The sequence below is a fragment of the Prosopis cineraria genome, unplaced genomic scaffold, assembly GCF_029017545.1.
Source record: "Prosopis cineraria cultivar Desert tree isolate PC_DT_omini unplaced genomic scaffold, ASM2901754v1 PC1, whole genome shotgun sequence".
NCBI lineage: Eukaryota > Viridiplantae > Streptophyta > Magnoliopsida > Fabales > Fabaceae > Prosopis > Prosopis cineraria.
The window spans coordinates 981,105-996,747 of record NW_026555332.1 but is presented as its reverse complement, the minus strand read 5'-3'; the positions used below and the strand labels follow the sequence as shown (position 1 = coordinate 996,747).

General features: G+C 32.8%; 1 protein-coding gene across 1 annotated transcript; it reads right to left on the bottom strand.

Annotated features, from left to right (window-relative positions):
* Window positions 1-8,729: 8,729 nt before the first annotated feature.
* On the bottom strand, window positions 8,730-9,565 carry LOC129293781 (zinc finger protein ZAT11-like). The gene has a single exon (XM_054931888.1). It carries the CDS (start codon window positions 9,483-9,485, stop codon window positions 8,907-8,909), a length of 579 nt encoding a protein of 192 aa, XP_054787863.1. The 5' UTR covers window positions 9,486-9,565; the 3' UTR covers window positions 8,730-8,906.
* Window positions 9,566-15,643: the final 6,078 nt, after the last annotated feature.

The following is a 15,643-nucleotide window of genomic DNA, read 5'->3' as shown; positions in this document are numbered from 1 at the left end:
CAATAATCCAAATATGTACAAAATATAAGAGGCTTTAGCCACATTTGGCACTACTTAGTTGCTCGGGCATCTCTCGAAGCAAGAATTGTTGCTCCCTTATTATTATGATAGAATGATAAATAAGGGCCTCATAAAAAAATTAATGTCAAGTCAAAATTTATTAAAAATTTTGACACTTAAAATTAAGAGAAAAAATATTAAATTTGAGAACTTTAATTGTAAAAAATTTTAAATTAAAATTAATATTTTTTAAGGTTTTTATTTTTCATTCTCCCCATTATTAACCACTAAAAATAAGTAAATACCTCATTGAGTTTGAGTGCTAAATAAACATAAATAGGTTGGTGCTAGAATATCTAGCTACCCATATGGGCTTCTTTGCTTAAAGAAGGAATAGATAAAAGGCGGGACCCAAATACAAAGGGACTTATGTCTTGGGCTAGCTCATAATAATTGGGCCCCAAATTGATGAGCATGAAGTGCTGCTTTTACGAATTTCTTCAACACGAGCCACTTACGGCAGAAATCTCTCTTTCTCGTATCTCCCTTCTTCCGCGAGATCAAAATCTGAGGATCTGAGGACTATGGAAGTGAAAAACATCATCAAGGATAAGAAATTCTGGTTCGCCTCCTTCCTTATTGCCTGGGCTGCTGCTCTCCAGGTTTGAATTTTGCTTTGTGTTCTCTGTTCCTCCCACTAAAATTGCCCAACTAATCTGTTAATGTGCGTGCTCTTCGTAGGGCCATATGATGTGGATGCAGAGGCAGGACTCCTTCAAGAACAAGTTTGGGAGCCTTGATCAAGATAAGGACGTTCAAAACTGATGGGTACGAGTCACGGCGCGCAAACCAAAACTCGAAATCTTTTTTTTTTTTTTTTTTTGTGTGGAAGAAAGTTCATCTCTAGCAGTGAGTCGAACTCTTGCTTACTTAGAATTGCTTTTCTGTAGTACAATTGAAATGTTGGATAATCTGGAACCTGTACTGTTTGTATGATTCATCTCGGGAGATTAGGATAGAGAAGTGTGAAATACTGAATTTGACCTTCTAAATATTCGACTTTCTATTTGTTAGTCTGAATGACTTTAGGAAGGCCTAGGTCTATCACAATGTGATTCTTACACTACCTTTCTCCCTTATGGGGCTTGGCAAACTCAAATTTTCTTAATCTTGCTTGGCTATTGAATATTGTGGGGAAGAAGGATGGGGCAATTAATCGGGAGTCATAATTTACTCAGATGGTTATTTGAAAATTATAAATCTTGACAAAATGATCATTGGAAAAAGGTTGTTAATTTAAATATAATTCCTATCGTCTTCTTGAGGTAAATGGTTCTTTTTCCATTTCACTTATTTCTCCACCTTCACAGTTTGAAAATATTCAAGTAAATGTAATATTTTCCTTTTGGGAAAAACTTTATACCCAACCTTGTATACTTAAAATGCCTGTTTCCAATTAAATCAAACATGTATATCTTTTATATATTATTTATTTTATAATAAATTCTTATTATTAATATTATTAGTACTTTAAAATTTATATGTCTTAATTTGATTGGATAAAAATATATTAAGTATAACTAAGCATATAAATCTTGTCCTTTCCTTTCCCCCTAATAAGTCTACTTCAGCTTACTTTTCTTAATCAGAGTTATCATGTGAACACTTCAATTTAAAAGCTTAGAGTAGTAGTAGTTGTTGTTTATGTGCTCGATGTGTCAAAAGTTTATAAACATATATGCATGCGCAAAGAAGATTGTCAAATGCTTTATTCTGGACGTACTGAGATAAATTTGCTGTCTTGCAAGAAGCTTTAAATTTTCTTGTAGGTTCCCCCTTCTTGATACACTCAGGGTTTTCCAATATCTGAAGCAGTTACTCGTTTGGTTGCCCAAAACTTCGGTGATCGAAGGCAAGGAGTGGAACGAGGATGATTTATCTGTCTTCAATGTACTCATTGTTCTCTTTGGCCAAAAAAGTACTCAACGTTCCAATGCTATAGTATGTTCAGACAATATCATTAATTGCTCAGTGTCAAGGTAACTCTGATGAGTGCTTGACTACTTGGTCGTCTTTTGTATAAAGAGCCAAGTGATCTAGCGCACCCTCGGTTCCTGCTATAAAAGAGGTTCACTGTGGGAGAGTCAGCTCAGTTAGGAATAATATGTTTACTGAAATGGATCCTCAAGTTGAGGAGCACTTTTGGAGTAGAGTGAAAATGTAACAGGTTGATGATGTGGCACACATCCTTACCTTAATTTGGATGGGAGGAAAAAAGGCACGAGAGAATATTAGGGGGAAAATTTTCCAAAATAGTATCATTTTAATACTTCTAAAAGTTTCGTCTCTTAGTATTCTGTCTTCCTGATTTTTCATCCTCTCCAAATGAGAATATCTTGGAGAATATAATTTGGAATACATAATACACCTATTATAATTGGGATGGGGTGGGTCTTCTAGAAAGTGGACCCGAGCCCCGTCTTGTGTTGCAAAAGTCTCATCCCATTCTTTTTTGGGTTGAGATAGACCTGTCTTAGTATAATTTGGAATGATTAAGATGAGTTTGGGCGAATTGGGACATTTACCTTGTCATGAACAACTGTTGTCAAGATGTGCCTTTGTTTGTTTCTATTTGTCTTCAATTGTGTTGGCGTATACATTGCAATGTATTTTTAGACCCTGCCTTTTGTTTTTTCTTATAAAAACAAATGAGTGAGTTGAGTTTCAAAAGCTCATAAAAATTAGGATATACTTTCAAATACAAAAAACATTTAGAGAGGTATGAACAGATTGCCCACAAACAAAATCAATATATTGACAGGGAAATTTAATTTCACAATTTATTATGAGTTAAATTCTACTAACTAAATTAACCTTTGTTTCAGACCTTGTTGTTTAATTAGAACTTGTGATTACACTATTTTTGGGCCTATGATCTTTTTGGGAAGAACATTCAGGCCCAAAAGGCTTTAGGGCATAAAGATGTAAAATACTAAAATTCAGGTCAAATCCTAAAAGAATAGTCGATGAAAAAAAAAATAGTTTTTCCCAATAGAAATCTCACCTGCCAAGGAATTTAAATGTAAAAGATGGTTTGAAATAATTGAGCATGATGAACCTATACAGATTTTGGTTGTGATTTTATACGTATGAAGATGCGTTTAATGTAATCAATGTCCAGCTAGCTGTTAGTGAATCACTGCCTTTTATGGACGGATATGTAGAACATGACATGTCATACATTTTGTAACGTGTCATTTTTAAATGGTACCTGAACACGCTCGAAGTCATAACGTGGAGACGATTGGGTTCATTTTACCTTATCTGTATGTTGTTGGAGGTGGGTCATTGTGTCACATACATGTGTGTGCAGTTTTAAAACGTGAAGGACAAATGATATGGTTTGATTGACAGTATAAGTGAAGTAACTTTGTCAACGCTAATGCTGGACAGGCACCGCCATTCATAATAGCACCAGTAGTCATGTGTCGGCATGTTATTACTACGTAACTTTAAGCTTTCACATCTCTTTTGACTTTTTTTCACTCATTTTCTAACTCAAACGCAACGCAACTTAGAATAAAACTAGTTTGATTTCGAAACAAAACTCTTGAATCCCTTCTATATATATTCGGGTTGATTTAATATATCTGGTATATATATTATATCACCTTTCATGGAATTAGCTTGATGGAATCATTATTAATTCATTTTTTTTCATATATAATAATAACTACAAAATGGAAGACCTCAGAAGCAGCCAAGCTAAGAAATGGAGGCGAATGTCTTGTCATCCTAACGTCTTCCGTTACGTCGGCCATTTGTTTCTTCATGCCGCACGCCCACTCCCAATCACAAACTTTGACTTTCCTAATACTACTTTTCATTTTTTTTTTAAAAGAAAACCATTCTAAATGAGGAGTTTTATTTTTTTTTTAAATCATTTTGGCTAGCACATTTTGATGTCATGCTCATCTCATAAAATTTTTCCATCTATTTAAAAAATTTACATATTTTATTTGTTAAATTATCTAAATGTTAGTAGAATCAAATTGATGTAAAAAATATCACATTAGATGAAGTTGAATGTAATAACTAAGAGTATATAATAAAATATAATTTATAAATTTAAGGTTGAAGTTTTGAGTTAAGATATGTGTGTTACTTCCATTTTAAGTGGCCACTCCTCATCCCTACAATAAAAAAGGAGGTGCCACACCCGTACCCATAATTATGGTTAAAAAAATTCAAAGATTAGGTGGGGGAATGAAATAATGAAGGCATGAGACTTGGTGAGAGGTGATGAAGTTCATGGTGTGCATAAGAAGTACCTTTTAGTCATTTTAATGCAGTCAGCAGCAGTTACTCCTCAACTTGCTTCATGTTTATAATTAGATTCAACTTTTTTGGTATTCCAAGTTGCTCAATATATATTTATTATACTTACCCTCACAATTGGCGTCATCACCCTCTTACTTCAAAACTACATTATAGCATATTCCCCTTTGCTCGCAGAATAAACCAGCATACATGTATGAACGTAGCTACACGAGTGAGAATTAATCACGACGACTAAATATATATATTCATTTCCATACATAATATATTGTGTTTTAATTTCTATGGTAGAAGAATATAAGTAATTAATTAATATTATAAAATTTGGGAAGTGGCGTATATGTTGTGTATGAACTGTGGGTTTGTGTGAAACATGAGTATGACGTCAACTTGTATGCTTCGATATTATTGACCAGCCAGTCTACAAAAAGCAGCCTATGACTTGTGACTTTGTACAACTTCAAAATGCATACATCCACACGCACACAGCAAATTACTTGAATTTATATCGGTTATTATTGTAGTGTCATTAAGACACGAGTTTAAGAATTAATAAATAATTAAAATTGTGATTAAATTCCACTCGAGTTAATTTGAATTTCAATATTGTGATGCGCGTGTGCAAAGATGAGATGGATGCATGTTCAAGTATGATAAAGTATTAGGTAATAGGTGCCTCTTGTGTGGTGTGATAAGATATGAGATATCTACTAATGTATTTCTGGAAACGTTTACCTTTGAATGATGAATCTCTCTCTTCATACAAAAATTAATCTCAATTTGTCTCCGTCGTCAATAAGGCGTGCAATTAACCTCATCACCCTCTGCAATTTCGCTCTCGCCAATCTCATTTTGGCTTTTGTTTCTTTTCCTTTTCTTTTTCATCACGTAAGATGATATATATAGCAAGAATATTTTTTTTTTAAGAAGCGCCCATTCCAAAAAAGAAAGTCTCCATTACCAAGATATTGAAAACTAAATTGATCATTGAACTGGTCAAACTAATGAATTACAGGTTAGTTATTTAACTTGAGTTGAACCCGGGGTTAACCCGGAGGGCAAATGATCATGATTAAAATAATACAATTTAAATAAAAATATATTAATTATGAAAATGATTAATCTCTAATACATGATAAATACAACAATAATTATAGAATTACAACCACCCAACAATCTAATAATAATAAAATACCACTTTCTAAATATTTATTCTTATAATTACAATTTATAGTTCTTCAATCATTAAAAAGTCCAAAACTAATTATCATAACCTAAATTAATTTAACAATGACAATCAAAATTCATAAATGTTAAGCAACAATCAGACAAATGAATAATAGCAAACAATAAAAGATTAAAACAATTAAGGCACAATTAATTTAAAAGAATATTGAATCTTTAAGTTTGAGCTTACAATTAAGACTCTCTATTAAAAGTTCAAACTACAGACAGTGAAATCTAGTTTAATTATCTTGCCCTCCATTGCTTTGCTTTTTAATTTTTAAGTTGAATTTTTTGCTTTTTATTTAGTTTTTACAATTAAAAAAAAAGTGACCTGGCTAACCCAGCAACCCTGCTACCGGTTAGCCAGGTTGACCTCGGGTTAGCTTAGTCACACCGGGTCAATGGTTGGCTGGTTTAGGTAGAAATCCAAATTAAAAAAGAGACCCGGTCACTGATTGATGGGTTGAATTGACTGGTTCAGTTTGAATTTTCATTTAATGTTCTATACTTTTTAGACTTGGTATGCAAAGCATGGCTCTAAAGTAATTAAATTATAAATATAATACACGTTATTCTTGATTTCTCAATTTCTTTCTAGATTGTGGAAACATCCCAGAAAGGCCTTTTCTTCCTCCACTACTCTCTTGCTGGCTCTTGGAGAAATAAATGTCATGTAATCTTTCATGAAATTTCTCTAACAATTACGTGACATATATCCTCTCTAACCAGAATGAATAAAATACAATTACCTTTACAACAAACAGTAAATGGACTACAAAAGTCTAGGGTTTTTTTTTTGGGATCAAAACAAAACTTGATAAGCTATCTAAAACCATGTTTGACTTTGCAACTCTGATAATCCAGTCCCTCAATATTTTTTTTTTTGAACGAACAGTCCCTCAATATTATTATATCAATATAAAGCTTAATTATAAGAAGTCAATTTATGAGGTGTGTCATTTTCTTATGGTTACATTACATTAATGGAAAGCAACTTCGTTTTTCTCTCCCAAGTTTCTATGTACTCCCTTTGTTTTAAAATATACAACATTATTACCGTTAATTAGTGTCTAAATAAAATATAGACTTTATCATTAAATTCTTCTTTTCACAAATTCTATTACTATATAACCGTACTTTATAGAAAGGTTATACTCTATAAGAAAGAAATTATAGATAATCAAGATGGATTAATTAATAGAGAGGTAATTTTAGAAAATATATAATTATAATTTTTTTTTCATTTCAATGCTATAACCAATTTTTAGTTACTTTTCTTAATCGTTACAAAAATAATTAAAAGTGTCATATATTACCTCATAACTTGTCCCACCTTCTAATTGGTGACCCTCAACCTCTCAACTAACTAAAGCCACATAAAATTGCAACTCACTTTTCCTACTTAACTGACACTTCGTTGACAAAACTAATTGTCTTTTAATTTCTTAAGAAAAAATGAGCATAAGAAATAAAAAGGCATATAAACCAAAACCACGATATCTTTCTAATATATACAGATTAACTACCCAAATTAAATTGTATGTGTAGAATTCCTGGGTGGAAATTTGGAAATTAAGTAGTTTGAACGATAAGAAGCCACATGGCTATTGTATTTAAATTGACGGATACGTATATGTAAATGGCAGTCTGAATTAAAAAGATAAGATTCAAAGTGTTTATGAATTAAGAACACGGCATTGATATTTATTGGAAAGTAATTCTAATCCTTCTAGACTCTATGACCCTATCAGGTAAACCAAATAATCATCCAACTTAATCTCTTTTTATTTTAATATCAAACTAGTGATTTTCGTACAAGGATCGAACTGATCTTGATGGTTAAGTGACGTCATTCAGTTAGAGATATCAACAAGACTAATTTATACAATTACATAGCAATTTCATACGTGTAACTTGGGCCAGTCACAGATATATCCTTCATCCATATAATATTCTAATTGGTCCAACCACTGTTTCAATATCCTGCTTCCAGCATCACGCTCAAGTACTTGCTTAAGTCAGAAATTGCTTTGTGTATCCAATTATTCTATAAGGTATGATCACTATTTGAATCAACTTGATTCGACAATTGTATTGGAATAATTCTTCTAAAAATGTGTTTTCGGCATTCGAACCTAAAACCTCATACTCAAGCGTCATCCAGAGTGTATATTCATGGAAGAAAAAATTATTTCCTTTAAATTTTAAAACACAAATTTACTCCAATTAATATAATGTGTAAAGTATTTTAATAATTTACATGCATATGTAACTTTTATTTTTTAATTTCTAAGTCTTTTTTATCTAAATAATAATTAAATTTGTTTTTATAACTTCCATTAATATTTTGTTATCCATGTAAGTAGATTTTAATAGTGTTATTCTATTTAAACAATTAATAAGTATCAAATTAATAATTGAGGAAAACTTAATGAGCCTAATTGATAAAAATTAATTTAAGAGATCAAGTTGATCAGCAAGACGTATTGAGGAATTAAGGTTTCGTTATTCCAATTTGATTCTTATATATATATATAATATATATTAAAACAACCACCTAAATGTAGCTTAATATATTTGGCAAAAAAAAAAAATCTAAAGGTATATTGTTCTAGAAAAATGTAAAATACAAGAACTAAATCAAAAATCAATCCAATGATGAAAATTAAGTACTCTATATTTCATATAAGCGTTGAAACATTTAGATGATTGCACGGAATAACTCGTCAAATGTCCAAAATGAAAAAGATAGAGATGAGCCTGAATTACAATTTAAGATAAAGGTTTTATTACAGTAATATTCAAGAGGTCTTTGTGAGAAAATAGGGATTATTTTGATAAAAATTAAAATGAACACACTTGTTATATGTCTATATATAGAGATAAATTAAAAAAGTTTTGCTGACATTATTGGATGTGATGTATTGTTAAGGCCGAATTGTACGTTGGCCTACGGATAAATAATATTAGAGATGGACCATTATAGATTTATAGTAATTAATTTATGTTTATATAAGTCAAATGAAATCAATTACTTAATTAGGATAATGAAGCTTCTGATCAGAAACATCACGGACAATATATTATTTCATCTAATTTTCTTTTTGATATAAAACTATATGTGATATATATATATATATATAGCCTTTGAGATAAATATATCATCGTGTGAATCTAAATCTGATATTCAAAATAAAACAGGATGGTCGATCTCATAAACCAGATGAAGAAATGAAGAAATTTACAACAGTACACACATAAAAGAAAGAAATTAAAAAGGAACTAATAATTACTGAAATGCCTATATGATATACATTCAGATGAATAAGAATAAGAGATAATTAAAGAGTAACTACCAAAGGCGTTGCTTTTCCTATCCCTAACAACTCCAAATCGTTCTCAAGCGGCGTCAAGTTCAAGTCCAGAAACAGAACCCTCTTGCTCTTCTTCTTCGATTCCAAATCCGAATCATCAAACTCTAAACTTGATGAGGATAATGGGTTCTTATTGTTATTATGAGATGTTGGAGCTCTGTGTCTCCTCATGTGACCGCCCAAAGCCTGACCTATGGCGAACTCCAATCCACAGATGGAGCACTCGTGAGTTTTAGGCTTAGCCAGTGACGTCGAAGCATGAAGAACATCGTCGCTGTTGCTATCTTCACCGGAGGCTCCGGTCATCATTGTCCTGGGCTTCCTGTGGCTGGCGCGGTGGCCGCCGAGCGCCTGGAAGGACGAGAACTGGCGGTTGCAGGTCTTGCAGACGAAGACACGTGTGGAGGCGGATGAAGAAGAGGAGGAGGAGAAGGCGGTGGCGGAGTCGAAGGAAGCAGCTGCTTCGGAAAGCAACATCAGGTAGTTGGCCATGGCGATGCTGCGGTCATCAACGACTTGATGATCCGATGATCTTTCTCTCTTCATTGAAGAAAGCTATAAGTGAGAACGAGAATGAAAAAAAGTGATATGTATGGAGAGACAAGAGAGTATGGAACTTGAGGAGGCTTGAAGGTATGTAATATTTATAGGAGGATTATTGGTGTGTATATTTGTGTTTTTGTGTGTGTGGGGACGTAGATAAGTCTCTCACGCTCAAACGCTTTTTTGTTAAGCCATTAGGGTTAGTTGAGTCAAAGCTAACATCTCAATTGACTTTTCATTTCGGTTTGGTCCCCCCCCCCCCAAATTTTTTCTCGGTTGAGCTTTTCTACACAACAACCTCAAATGAATGTTAAGGTGAATGTAAGAAACATGTTTACTTTGGGATGAAATTAAGACCCTACATGCACAAAGTTGAAAATAAGAGGTAATATAAAAGTGTCAAAAAAAAGAAGAGGTAATATAATTTTTACTGATTTTTAGACTCCCTTATTAATTATCAAGTTAGTTGTCCGTTTTTTTTAACACATTTAAGTTGACCATATACTAGAAACATATTACTTTAATATAATGGACAGCTTTTTCATATATTATTATTTTTTTATTGATAAAGGTTTTTAAAATAAAGAATCAATATTATCTAATGGACAATTACGGTAGAACAAATAAAAGTATTGCGTGCTTATGAGATGCATGCAAGAATAATCCTAAAAAATAATAATAATTGAAGTGGAGTGAAGTGAACCAAGAGGAGAGAGAAGTAACACAGGATCCAACAAAATGTTTTATTGTTTAAAGTTTGCGTGAGGTTGTGGTTTTGAGACACATAATTCAAATCAACGATCATATATGTACATGGGGAAAGAAATAAAAATAGTATTAATGAGAGAGTTTAGAAAGTTGTTTTATACATGAAAATGGAAGGAGAATGAGTTATATGCATCTTCTATACATGAATCTCATTCAACTTTCTACCTTCCTTCTCTTTCTCATTCTCCTCCCTCTCCTTTCAATTATTTAATTTATATGTTATGAATCATTAATATAATATGGCCTGCTTTATTAGACTATGCATCCTAAATTTAAATGCGTTTAGTCGTATACTTAACAAATATTTTGAAACTAATTAATTAACAAAATCTATTCTTTCCCTTTTTATATTATTGTTGATATATGCATGATCATATTATCATAAATCATTGCAAAAAAAAAAAAATCTTAAACAACTACTGTAAAATTTTTGAAAATCTTGACAAGAGCGTAATACAAAAATGAAAAAATAATAATAATTAAATTTTTTCCCTTCAAGTTTTATCATGAAAATCTCTTGTGTACATGTGTGTGATATATATATACTCGTGTATAATTCTTGCAAATATATGAGAAATGCGTGTGTGAATGAGTTGGTAGACAAGTGGGAAATAGGAAGTAGCAGTACGAATCTCCTTAATTTTGAATATAATCACATCCAAGTCAGCATACTAACCTGACTTCCAAATTCCATTCATCTAGAAAATCACCCCCTTTCTCTCTCTAGGAAAAAAACAGAGAGAAAAAGAATTACCTATCAAGATCATAGAGCCTGTTTAATTGTGTTTCTTATTTTTTGTTTTTTAAAAACTATTTTGTAGTACAGTTTGAAAAATTATTTTTTTTAAAAAAATCATATGATTATGATAACTTAAAAGCAATTTTAGAATTCGAAAATCGATTAATAGTAATGATCATTGACAATTAATGATGGTGACTCATGATAGTTATAATTTTTAATAATCAAATATAATGTATTTTGAAAATAATTTTAAGATTTTTGTATTTTAAAAAACAATTTTAGAAATGATTAAATACAATACACTTCCTCAAATAATTTTTTTATTTTTTAAAAACTGTGTTTAAAATAAAAAACAAAACAAGCCCATATATTGGCTTCAAATCAATTGGAAGTTTCTAGAATTAGATGGACGGCAAGAAAACAACTTGGACTGCCTATTAATATAATAAAATCTTAAGGCACCATTAGCGGACTGCTTGTTTATTTAATTTGTTAGTTTGAACCTTTAAACTGTTCAATTGCTTAAACGAATACGCCTCACAACCATATCGTTACATATTAATTAGATACTAATGCTTTCCTTTTAAAGATTTAAAAAATAAATCTTTTTGTGGATATGCATAATCATTATTTTAGACGTTACAATATATCCATACCAAGGAGGAATCAACAAAAGTCAAGAGATCAAAATAGATGTAGATGTCTAAATGCAAGAAGATGAATTTCTCACTCTCTCCATTGCCTTATTGTTGAGAGTCTCTATATTTTTAAACTTGCATGAACTAAAACTCAGAGAAAACCATCCCCTCCAGATTCTGAGTTCTGTGAACAAATTGAAGCCATTTGTTGCGGTTGCTGATTTCACTTCCTCAGACTCTACTTTTACCCCATAAAACCAAATACGCACCAATCACGATCACAACAGCTCCAAACACCCTGCAACAATAACTTGAGTTAGCTCATATAAACAATAATAGCATGTTTGGTTTCACGTTAAAAACTACCAAAATCATGGTCTTGATGGAAGCATGCATGTGGTTTATTTGCTTCCATCAAAATCTTTCCAACGCCAAACCGAACACTAACAAATTTACAGCAGTTTCTTCACCTTCCAGGGTAGATTTTTCTGCTAGAGCAATAGAGCCCATGATTGTCACAATGATCATGCTTACGGGTTAGAAAAACAGGCCCTTTTGCCTTCATGATCAGTCCTTGAACATAGTAAGCAATCCCTGAGCATATCACTCCCTGCACGGATTGTCATACTCATAAATAATAAAATGCCTCAGCAAGTAGTTTTAGATACTGCATGATATATAGTTGTGCTTGAATGAAGAATTTATCTCACACTGTACACTAGGGCTGTGCAAAAGTCTTCCAATCTTGTCTGATCTAGTCCAATCCAAAATGGTCCTTATCTTGTTTGGTTCGTATAGACACTGGTCCTTTAGGATCAAAAAGACTAAAAAGACTAGACTATTTCTTTGGGTTGGACTGGACAAGAGACTAGGTATTCGGACCACTTGGTCTAGTCTAATCCTATTAATTTATTTATTATAATTATAATTAATTTATTTTTGACAAATACTTTAAATGTAATTGATATTAAGGAGATGATTGTATGAAGATTTATTGAGTTTGTTTCTAAATTGTTGTTATAATGTAATGTTGTTGAAGTTTGTTGAGTGTTGTTTTTGTTAAAGTTATAAATTTAAATCATTTGAATTGTAACAGAAATATTTTTTTTTCTTATTGCTAGAAATTATTATGGATTTATTGTTGTTGTTGTTATAAGTGTTTTTACCATCTTAATTGAGTTTATTAGGTTGAAATAGATTATTGCCTCTCATAGAGAAAAGAAGAAAAAAAAAGCTAAGTGAGTACTGGACTAATAAGACTAGTCTCCTAATCCTATGAACAAAGTCCGGTCCTATTAATCTTCGGATTATTACTGGACAAGACCGGACTATAGGTTGCCTAACTCAATCCTTTTCATGAAAAGATCGAATTTTGGGTTAGGGTGAAGTCTAGTGCCATCCTGTCCTTTGTGCAGCCCTACTGTACACCAAAACTAATAATTTAGAGTCCATGTGATGAATCGCACTAAAGGATTATGCTACTCAATCACAAGTGCACACACGGTGCCTTCCACTACACCCATCAAGGATATCCAAGCTGTGAGAGAGAGCTCATCTAGGTATGATTTTTGTAAGATTGCCTATCAAATTAACATTCAGATTACTTTAATTTGGACATTCATAGATTCATATATTAAATCATTTGATTTGTTATTACTGATTATGGTTCTCCAAGAAGAGGATTAAATTGAGGATGGAAGTTATATTAGGGACAGCTTGAAAGGTTAATATGATCAAACACTTGCTTGAAGAGTGATGAAAACAGTCCAACAGACACAGCCTGTTGCTATCATTGGAGAACCATAATGAGATTATGATCATTTAAAGCACTTTGATAGGTCTCTTAGTCTGATGAGATGACTTATGTCCAAGGCAAAGTCAGCACTGATCCTTTCACAAGAGTCATCATCATTGCTCCTCCTACAGTTACTGCAGTTTCCAACATCTTTGCCTGGCTATTCACTCTCCTAACGTCAACCTTCTCAAGCCTAAATACAGTGTATAGAGTCATAGTATATCATCCCATCTCACCCTATATTTTCACTTTGTGCATGAAGAAGTTGAGCCACCTTATAGAAGATGAAATTAATCTTAGTAATTGGCAGCCTATTAAGTTACACAGAGATGGTCTTTTGATTTCACATCTTTTCTTTGTTGATGACCTCATTCTATTTAGGGAGGCTTCTAAGGATTGGATTAAAGTCATTAATACTTGTGTTGAACAATTTTGTGAAGCCTCGAGTCAAAGAATGAATCACAATAAGACTTTGATCTGTTGTTCAGCCAATGTGAATTTTAATAGAGCTTTTGATCTGAGCCAACAACTTGGGGTAAGTTTCACTGGTGATCTTGCTAAATATCTAGGCATCCCTCTTATCCATAAGAGGGCGTCTTACTCAACTTTTGTTTCTATCTTGGAGAAAGCCAAAGGAAGACTTACTAATTGGAAAGGGAAACTGCTCACTCAAGTGGGAAGAGCTGTTCTTATTCAATTAGTTTTAGCTACCTTACCTTTCTACTTTATGCAAACTATAAAACTGTTAAATAATTTGAATTGTTTGTGCCGAAAGTTCCTTTGGGTTAGTATTGAGGCCGAAAGGAAATTATACTTGGTTTCTTGGAAAGTAGTGACCAAAGGAAAGTAGGAACAGTTCTGGGGTTGAAAGATCCAAGATTGCAAAACAAGGCCTAGGTCATGAAGCTATGTTAGTACTTAATTAACTAAAAGGATTATTTGTGGGCTGATGTGCTTATCTCTAAATATAAATGCAATTTGTGTGATTTCCCTGAGTCCATTAAGAAGACTAATATGTCTTTAACTTGGAGAGCTATTGCAAATGTTTGGCCAAATTTTAGACAAGGTTTGGGGAAAATCCTAGTTAGTGGCAAGAATACTCTTTTTTTGGAGAGAAAAATAGGGATTACTTGAGCATCCCTTGAATGAAGTAATAAAGGAAGGGAGTGGTATATATGACGAAAAGGAGATAGTGGCAGATTACATTCATGAAAATGGAACTTGGGATATTGAGAGGATGCATTGTTGGTTGCCTAAGCCTGTGATTGATTTGATAACTCACACTTGAGTCCCTAGTGAGATGAGAGGAGATAATAAATACACTTGGCTACCTTCTAATTACGGTACCTTTTCCATTAAATCTGCATATAACTTTCTTTTTGTAAGTACCATCGAGGAGAATGATGACCTTTGGAAAAGGTTATGACTCATAATAGAGTTCATACAGCTGCACTCAGAGTAGAACATGGTTCACAAAACTCAAGTGCTTGCCTATTAGGATGCTTGGAGGAGGAAAACATGATGCACCTCATTAGGGACTGTAATTTAGCTCGAGATAGATGTAAAGTAGTTCAATGGGATAAGTAGGAGCAATTCTTCTCCCTTGAAGGCTGTGATTGGTTGAAATGGAACTTGAACAATGAAATAGGTAATCAAAACACTAGGAAAGTCCCTTGGAACATCCTCTTTGGTTACATTTGATGGGATATTTGGACTACTAGATGTAACAGGCTTTTTGGCTCTAAAGATGTTACTGACAATATGTTGTCTTTGAATAATGTTTTCAAAGCTGCCATGGATCCAATGTTGCTTCACTCTTACTCTCTCAATCTTAGCAGAAGGAATATCTCAACCAAGTGGGTTCCTCCCATTAATGGTTTTATTAAGCTTAATACTGATGCCTCTGTACTAGTAGATAGGAGGAGTGCTTGTGGGTGAGTAATTAAGGATGTTGAAGGTAAATGGATTGTGGGATTCGGTGCCCATTTGGATCCTTCCCCACTTGCCATTGCAAAAATCAAAGGAATAACCAAGGGTTGGAAATTTGTTAGAATCTTGGCCATAAACAAGTTGAAGCTACTAGTGACTGCATCAAAGCTCTCAATTTGATTCTTAAATATTCCATTATTGACCATCCTCTTCGGGAAGATATTCTGGAAGTTAGAGAGTTTGTTAACAGAGATTGGGCTTTAGTTTTTACTTTCACTTTTAGAGAGGC